The sequence below is a fragment of the Nycticebus coucang genome, chromosome 15, assembly GCF_027406575.1.
Source record: "Nycticebus coucang isolate mNycCou1 chromosome 15, mNycCou1.pri, whole genome shotgun sequence".
In the NCBI taxonomy this organism is placed as follows: Eukaryota; Metazoa; Chordata; class Mammalia; order Primates; family Lorisidae; genus Nycticebus; species Nycticebus coucang.
Genome location: NC_069794.1, coordinates 29,302,716 through 29,312,010, shown reverse-complemented (window position 1 = coordinate 29,312,010; position 9,295 = coordinate 29,302,716). Strand labels below are relative to the sequence as shown.

The following is a 9,295-nucleotide window of genomic DNA, read 5'->3' as shown; positions in this document are numbered from 1 at the left end:
TCTTTGAGTGGGGGGAATCAACTGTTGAACTAAACAGTGAGAAAATGCTCATACATTTCTTCTTTCTTACACTCACTGTAGCTTTCTTTCATGTTTTACGAAATGCTCCCCTGCTAATCAAAGCCAAACAGTGCATAATGGACTTTCATGAAAGCTGTAATGCATTTATTCCAAGCACAAAGAATTTGGGCAGCCTGTGATTTAATCTTTGCCATTTGTTTTTCCTTATCAAGTGATTGGCAGGAGGAGGCAGGCACAATCCATTTTCTGATTAATACACTGCCATGCACTTTGATTTCCTCCACATGAGGGTTATAAAGACTAGGTGGTGCCATCAAGGAAAAGACATGTTCTTGCAAGGGAAAATGCCAAATGCATTCTGTTTTGTGAAGATAGCTAAGGCTATGAGGTTAGATGGAAGAATCAGAGGCTTTGGAGTCAGAGAGGCCCAGGGTAAGTTCAGCTTTCCAATTTACTTGCCTTAAACAAGTGCTTTCTTTCCGACCCGGTATCAGGCACTTCATCCTGCTAGGACAACAATTTTGAATAAGTACCAGTCTACAGACAAATATTACAATTATATCTGGCAGCATTTCCTGTTTCTCATGGCAGAAAGATTTCATGTATCTTGCAAAGAATGGGATTGGTTATAAATTCAATGAGATATGATATCCTTATTAATTTTCATTTTATCACAGGAAAATAAATTTAGCAGTACTTACTTCAAGAAGTTGTGTTAAGCATTGACACTGATGGGATGGACAATGGACCTGACATGAAAGAGAGGTTAATTTAACATTAATCATGTCCTTTCATTCTTTCTCAAGTATAATCACTGCAAAGATTGTGAATAACAAATCATTATAAGAGGTAATATTTCTGAATCTCCACAAATGGAAACAAGTTATTTTATGAAATTAATCTGAGCTAATATTCAAAAATTTCCTTTGTACTTTTAAATTACCCTTCAAAAGCAGAAAAGGAAGAACTTTTTTTCAATTTGCTAGTTTACTTTCACTATGGAATTAATGTTATTGATTAGTAATTTCTGGAGCTCCTAAGACAATCGACTATCATTAAATATATTATTGATAAGCTATCCTAAAATGATAATAAGCAGTTGCTACGTTTGCTAAGTGCACATGACCACTATTTATACATGTTTAGCCATAGATAAAATACAGATCATTGAATTCCACTCATTATTCTCCTGCTAAATTGATATTGACTGTCCTTGTCAAACAATTTAACATTGCATAGTCATGGTGACATGCTTAAAATGAGGGAAATGGTTTATGTAATATGGTTTGATATTAATGACTAAAAGGTATTATTCTGAATTTGAAATTACTTCATATTTCAGTGGATTCACACTATTAAGGTCCATGGGTTGGTTAAGAGTGGTGTGGTGTCAACATTCCCTTGAACTTAAGGTAGGGAAGACTGGATTTCACAGTTATTAGAGTACTTGCAATATGAACTTCCGGAGCTAATTTCATCTTTTGCTCATTTGTCTTTTACGCTGACAGATCCAAAACAACCCCTCGAATGAGGTGTGTCTATCAGGGTGATTTTTGGTTATGCACGGATAACATAAGTACCTCTGTGATAAATATTTTTCTACTTTATTAATTTTAAATGAAAACCATATCTATGTTTTACTAAATATATTTTCAAATTGAAAAAATTTATTTTTAATATGCCAAGATTATGTTTTGTTAATAATTTTAATATTAATGATATTTTTTTCCCAGGAATTATGCCTGCTAAAGATTTTTTTGAGGTGTCTGGAATGCCAAATACAAATTTATTTTGATGTTTATATGAAACCATTTATTTTTTTCTATAGAACTGAAAACAGTAAGAGGAGAAAGTATACACTTGGTAATAGCAGTGATCTTTAGACTAGCTCTTTTAGGAAAGTGCCTCAAAATTGTGGTATTGAGTTTAAAAGATATAGAATAAATTGCTAGATGACTACATGAATGAGAAAGTAGTGAGAAAAAGGGGGGGAAGGAAGAAAGTAAACTCTGTTGTCAAGAAGGAGCCCTTGCTGGAGAAGGGAATATAAACAAAACTCTAAAGGTAATTCCTGACAATGACATAATTTGCATTTTTTCTTTTCCTCTATCTTCCATTCTCTTGGAAGAGATATCTTCCTCTATCTCTCTTCCATTTCTGCTTTTTCTCTCTCTTTCTCTTCCTTATTGCCTCATTTCTTCCTTCTGTTACTTTGTTCTATTAATTCCTAAAGGAAAGAAAACTCAAAGTAACCCTTAAATGGAGCCAGAGGATCTGTTTAGGGAGTTTTAAGTTACCAGATAGATGCAGGTTATTACTTGGCTTACAATTCTGAACAGTTTAACTAGCAGGATAAATTATTGAAATGTTAATGTACTTGATTTTCTTCTCTTTTTCTTGTCTTTCCTTTTCCTTTTTCTTTCACTTATTGCTTAGTCTTTTTTCTACCTTTTGGTTTGAGTGGAGGATAGATAAAACCAGAAGGTATCTCAGCACTGATCTGAACAGACTCCAAATCAGCCACTAAGACACTAGACACACACGTGTATGTATATATTTCTGTCTATGTCTATACAAATATAACTCACTTTAATACCACCTGTGAACCTTAGGAAAAACAAACCTCAAGAGTCTAGCATTTCTTTTTTAATCTCTGTAGTAGAAAGGGGTCAGCTAAGACAAAGAAAAATAAGTATATTTGTTCACAAGCTTATTACTAATGGTTGTGGATAAGATTTCAAATAAAGGGTACCATATCTCAGATGGATCACTGCCCCTACCATGTGAGAAAATTATAAGAAAATGGTAATGATCCAATGGGTAAAACAATGTTTAAAGAATATGTAATTATCGGAACCAACTCATAATAACATGAATTGTAGCCAGATTTAAAAAAACTGGATCTAAAATAGTGAAAATATTGCTTAACGTTTATTAAGGAGTTACCATTTACTTGTCAGAAGGAAGTCTGAAAATGCACATAGACTATGATTTTCTGATTTATTCCATAGAAAAATTCTTTCCCAATATATAATGTTTTTCTAAGCACAGCAGATAACAGAGTAAACTGTATGGATGTTCAGATGATCTTAATGATAAGGATGCTTTACTCTTTTGTGCAATCCTTTATAATACCAAAAATCATAGCTAAAGCAAATGTTCGACAAGTAGACAATGATGATATTATGCAAATGAGGCTATGTCCATACACTAAATTATTACATGATAATAATTATAAATAAATAAAATGATGCTATATGTCAATATTATGATACTCAACATCTGTACTCTCTCCAAATGTCTTACAGCAAGCTTAGCCAACAAAGATGTTCCGTTTAAAGTATTAGCATTTCATTTTTTTCCCTTCGGAATTTACAAAATTCGTTTTCACTTCCCTTTTTTGGCAAGTTAATTTTAAATTTTATTTTTATTTTTACTTTTTGACAAAATATCATATATGTTTACTATGTACAACATGTTTTCAAATACATCATGGAATGGCTAAATTGAGCTAATTAACATATTCTCTCCTCATATATTTATTTTTTTGTGTAGAGAACATTTAAAATCTGCTCTCTTAGCAATTTTAAAGATAATACACTGTTATTAACTATGGTCACTTTTTTATAAATCAATTAAACCTATTCCTTCTAGCTTACTAAAAATTTGTATCTTTGACTAACATCTCCCCAACCCCAACCTTCCATGAAATGTACAAGCATTTCTTATTCATATTTAAATACTTATCCACTTATTATATACTGGGGTATACATGTTTATCATATGCCTTCTATTTTTGTTACAATTTAATACCTGTATATGCATTTAGTACTCCTATTTAAAACACAGTTCTTACTCATTTTTACTACATATAGTAGAAATTTAAAATAGTGTATCTTAAATATTTTTAAATGTCTGAAAAGCACTGATTAACTTTGGCTTATGGACACCTAGAAAATAATGATTTCTTTACATACTTTCAATAATCTGAGAAAACTGGGTAATGATAAGAGTTGGTGGTATGAGACACATGACCACACTTCCATACTTCTGATGGGAGGGCAGACTCATGTAGACCATCTGTAGATCAATCTGGCAAAACCTAGTCAAATAAATACATGATCCAAATGCTCAATTTCTGGAAATATTAACATGCACAGCTGAAGAAGGGGGTGTGCAGAATGTTTATGTCTGGGGAAGGCATAGAAAATTGTAGAGAGAGCACAACCTGGAGTCCTTTGTTTTAGTTAGAATCTGTGAACTACATAGAGCCATCGATATACCCAGATCACATATACAAACAAAAAGTGGGTGTAACTTAGCATTTTAGGGCTGAGTAAAAAGAAGTAAAAAACACAATAAAATGTATACCTCCACTTCCCCTCTAACTCAACATCCAGATTAAGCTGCGATAGCAATATGACTGGAAAATATAGTGCATTAGAAAAAAATAGAAATCGTGGCTCAACGGGGTAGGGCGCCTGTCCCATATGCCAGAGGTGGCAGGTTCAAGCCCAGCTCTGCCAAAAACCACAAAAAAAAAAAAAAAAGAAAGAAAAAAATAGAAATCCGTTTTTTTTTTCTCTTGTGTGATATGTGTGCCCAAGGTTACAGTAGCCATTCTACTCTATATCCACCTATTGGTGTGCAACCATGGTGCTATCAAAGCATGGTTTTAAAATTTATAAATGGTTGTTGAAGGAAGCCTAGGGAGGAGGTGAGGGAGAAAGAAGAGAATAAAAAGAAGAAAAAAAGGAAGTGGAGGGAGGAGGAGGAGGAGACAGAGACACAAACCTGAATCCTGGCTATGTGAAACTACATAGAAAAAATTTAGAAAGGAGACTTTATTTTTTATGGAGGCTTACAACCTGCAGGCTGCCATACTGAGAGGCTGGGATGCTAGGTAAGCAATATGCGGAAAGGAGAGTTAAGACAGGAATTTGCACTGAGGGTGGTGGTCAAGCGTGCGTATTCTGCAGTGTTTTACATGAATGTAATATACACCCAGTGCTGCTTTTGCCACAGAGCTTTAGCATTCATATGTATTATACTTAGGTTTTGTATGTTAAACTGTGCAATGTAAGGCCCAGGTCCATGAACTGCACATGCTCAGAAGACCAGCCAGAACCTGTCTGCAGCTGGCAGTTGTTTAGTACCAGGAAACTCTTTGTGGTCCGAAATAGCTGTTAAGCTGTATAAAGGCTGCCTGGGGTCAGATGAAATACTCAAATAACAGCCATTTGTTCTTCTCAAGTCTGCCTTTGGAAATGTTTCACGTAACTTTTGGGTGTTTTACACATGGCAACAACAAAATTTCAGATGATCTTGAAAATATAGTTTATAATTCTACTACTGAATGAAGGGATAATGAATTTGGTAGAAAATTAGCAATCTCTACCACTGGAATATTCATATAAATTAAAAGTGCATGAACATGACACAAAAATATTCATTATATAAAACCATATGGAAACAAAAACATGAATATTAAATAATTAAGTTGGTTGTCTCTAGGGGAAGAGAAATATGTGGGTGTGCATGTATGTGTATGGGTAATCTTTCACAAATTAATAATGTGCATTAAGTAACTAATTCAATTCTCTTCTCCAGAGTTTAAAAAATAAAATGGCCATATACTAGAATAGAAATAGCTGAAGAAGGACTTAGTGAATAAGAAGGCATATTTGAGAGTATCACCCAGAACAGGATACAAAGAGGTAGAACACATCAAAGAGAAGATAATTTATATTCTTAAGAGGCATGTTTTCCAAAAACAAGAAGAATTGAACATTAATGAGCTAAAAGTTCTGTTTAGAAACTAAGTAAAGAAATTCAAACTAAACATAAAGAAAAATAAAAGAAAGGAAATAAAAAGCAGAAACTAATAAAGCAGAACACAAAGAAATCATGGAGATAATTAAAATAAGGAATTGCTAGTTTGGGGGTAAAAACCCCAATAAAGTAGTTCTTGGATTATAGAGAATCCATTTCCTATTTACAAGGCATTATGAGTTTTACAACTCTCAAGTAGACTTCACCTTTGTGAAACATGAACTGGAAGGGTCTGAAAATCTTTGATCCAAGTAGCCAATCCATTAATGAAAAGGAGCCAGAATTCACCATTGTTATTGACAAGTGACATTTTTTTTAAACATAAAACATTTGTGCATATCAATTGTAAGAGTGAAATCGTTCTCTACCCTTCTCTGTTCCATGCCCTTTGCAACATATCTTTGGGTTCTTTAACTCCTGGAGGAGCAATGCAGCCCCAAGTTGGAATGTCAGGGGTTGGCCCAGTGCCTTTAGAGAGAGGACAAGTACAGATGTCAGACCCGAGAGCTCCTATACCTCGTGGACCCATGACTGCTGGTGGCCTGCCTCCTCGAGGACTGTTAGGAGATGCTCCAAATGACCCACATGGAGGGACTTTGCTTTCAGTCACTGGAGAAGTAGAGCCTCGAGGTTATCTGGGCCCACCCCATCAGGGTCCCCCCATGCATCATGCTTCTGGTCATGATAGCCATGGCCCTTCCTCACATGAGATGAGAGGAGGGCCATTAGCAGATCCCAGGCTGCTAATTGGAGAGCCCAGGGGACCCATGATTGATCAAAGGGGACTCCCTATGGATGGTAGAGGCAGTACAGACTCTCGAGGGAAGGAGACCCGAGCCATGGAAACTGAGGTCTTGGAGACACGAGTAATGGAGAGAAGAGGAATGGAGACCTGTGCGAAGGAAACCAGAAGGATGGAAGCAAGAGGCATCAATGCAAGAGGATTGGAGATGAGGGGCCCTGGCCCCAGTTCCAGAGGCCCTATGACTGGCGCAATCCAGGGTCCTGGTCCCATTAATATAGGAGCAGGTGGTCCTCAGGGACCCAGACAGGTCCCGAGCATTTCAGGGGTGGGGAATCCTGGAGCTGGCATACAGGGGGCAGGCATACAAGGAGGAGGAATGCAGGGAGCAGGCATACAAGGAGGAGCAATGCAGGGAGCAGGCATACAAGGAGGAGGAATGCAGGGAGCAGGTATACAAGGAGGAGGAATGCAGGGAGCAGGTATACAAGGAGGAGGAATGCAGGGAGCAGGCATACAAGGAGGAGGAATGCAGGGAGCAGGCATACAAGGAGTGGGCATGCAGGGGGCAGGTATACAAGGAGGAGGAATGCAGGGAGCAGGCATACAAGGAGGAGGAATGCAGGGAGCAGGCATACAAGGAGGAGGAATGCAGGGAGCAGGCATACAAGGAGGAGGAATGCAGGGAGCAGGCATACAAGGAGGAGGAATGCAGGGAGCAGGCATACAAGGAGGAGGAATGCAGGGAGCAGGCATACAAGGAGGAGCAATGCAGGGAGCAGGCATACAAGGAGGAGGAATGCAGGGAGCAGGCATACAAGGAGGAGGAATGCAGGGAGCAGGCATACAAGAAGGAGGAATGCAGGGAGCAGGCATACAAGGAGGAGGAATGCAGGGAGCAGGCATACAAGGAGGAGGAATGCAGGGAGCAGGCATACAAGGAGGGGGAATGCAGGGAGCAGGCATACAAGGAGGGGGAATGCAGGGAGCAGGCATACAAGGAGGAGGAATGCAGGGAGCAGGCATACAAGGAGGAGGAATGCAGGGAGCAGGCATACAAGGAGGAGCAATGCAGGGAGCAGGCATACAAGGAGGAGCAATGCAGGGAGCAGGCATACAAGGAGGAGGAATGCAGGGAGCAGGCATACAAGGAGGAGCAGTGCAGGGAGCAGGCATACAAGGAGGAGCAGTGCAGGGAGCAGGCATACAAGGAGGAGCAATGCAGGGAGCAGGCATACAAGGAGGAGGAATGCAGGGAGCAGGCATACAAGGAGGAGGAATGCAGGGAGCAGGCATACAAGGAGGAGCAATGCAGGGAGCAGGCATACAAGGAGGAGCAATGCAGGGAGCAGGCATACAAGGAGGTGGAATGCAGGGAGCAGGCATACAAGGAGGAGCAATGCAGGGAGCAGGCATACAAAGAGGAGGAATGCAGGGAGCAGGCATACAAGGAGGAGCAATGCAGGGAGCAGGCATACAAGGAGGAGGAATGCAGGGAGCAGGCATACAAGGAGGAGGAATGCAGGGAGCAGGCATACAAGGAGGAGCAATGCAGGGAGCAGGCATACAAGGAGGAGCAATGCAGGGAGCAGGCAATCAAGGAGGAGGAATGCAGGGAGCAGGCATACAAGGAGGAGCAATGCAGGGAGCAGGCATACAAAGAGGAGGAATGCAGGGAGCAGGCATACAAGGAGGAGCAATGCAGGGAGCAGGCATACAAGGAGGAGGAATGCAGGGAGCAGGCATACAAGGAGTGGGCATGCAGGGGGAAGGTATACAAGGAGGAGCAATGCAGGGAGCAGGCATACAAGGAGGAGCAATGCAGGGAGCAGGCATACAAGGAGGAGGAATGCAGGGAGCAGGCATACAAGGAGGAGCAATGCAGGGAGCAGGTATACAAGAAGTGGGCATGCAGGGGGCAGGTATACAAGGAGGAGCAATGCAGGGGGAAGGTATACAAGGAGGAGCAATGCAGGGAGCAGGCATACAAGGAGTGGGCATGCAGGGGGCAAGTAAGCAAGGTGGAGGCCAACCTAGCAGTTTTAGTCCTGGGCAGAGCCAGGTATCTCCACAGGATCAAGAAAAGGCAGCTTTGATCATGCAGGTTCTTCAGCTGACTGCAGATCAGATTGCCATGCTGCCTCCTGAGCAAAGGCAGAGTATCCTCATTTTAAAGGAGCAAATCCAGAAATCCACTGGAGCTTCTTAAAAGGTTATAGAATATATTTGGTTTTAGTCTCAGAAATTTCATTCTGTAGCATGAAGAATGGTTGCAAAAGGTGATTCTGTGTCCCATACTTGAATTGTTAGGGTTTCCCTCCTCCTAGAATTTAATCTTATTTCTCATTGTCTTATTTCTTTGTTTTTTTTTTTTTATTTTTTATTGAGGGTGGGGGGAGGATAAAGTGGGTCTGTTCACTTTAAGTCATTATATATAGGCAAAAATAGCTCTGAACATGATTATATTACAACATTTAAGATTACAAAATATGCAGCAATATTAAAGTGTCTGTAACATGTTAAAAAAAAATGCAACATATCTTTGTATCAACTTCAATCAAGAGGTGGAGTCTATTTCTCTACCCTTGAATCTGAACTTGTGGTTTGCTATAGCCAATGGAATATGTCAGAAAGAAACCGTATTGGTTCCAAGCTTGCACACTTCCACTGCCCCTTGGATCTCTGCTTCCGTATGAGATT

General features: G+C 39.6%; 1 protein-coding gene across 1 annotated transcript; it reads left to right on the top strand.

Annotated features, from left to right (window-relative positions):
- The first annotated feature begins 414 nt into the window (after window positions 1–414).
- Window positions 415–9,095, top strand: LOC128566424 (cleavage stimulation factor subunit 2 tau variant-like). Its single transcript, XM_053563311.1, has 3 exons — window positions 415–453; window positions 6,204–7,107; window positions 8,563–9,095. The coding sequence occupies exons 1-3, from the start codon at window positions 415–417 to the stop codon at window positions 8,802–8,804; spliced, it is 1,185 nt and encodes a 394-aa protein (XP_053419286.1). The 3' UTR covers window positions 8,805–9,095.
- Window positions 9,096–9,295: the final 200 nt, after the last annotated feature.

Coding starts and splice junctions, on each gene's coding strand:
- LOC128566424 (XM_053563311.1), top strand. CDS start 415: ATGGAAGAATCAGAGGCTTTGGAGTCAGAGAGGCCCAGG. Junction 454..6,203: donor TGGAGTCAGAGAGGCCCAGG/GTAAGTTCAGCT, acceptor ATCAATTGTAAG/AGTGAAATCGTTCTCTACCC. Junction 7,108..8,562: donor AGGAGGAATGCAGGGAGCAG/GCATACAAGGAG, acceptor TACAAGGAGGAG/CAATGCAGGGAGCAGGCATA.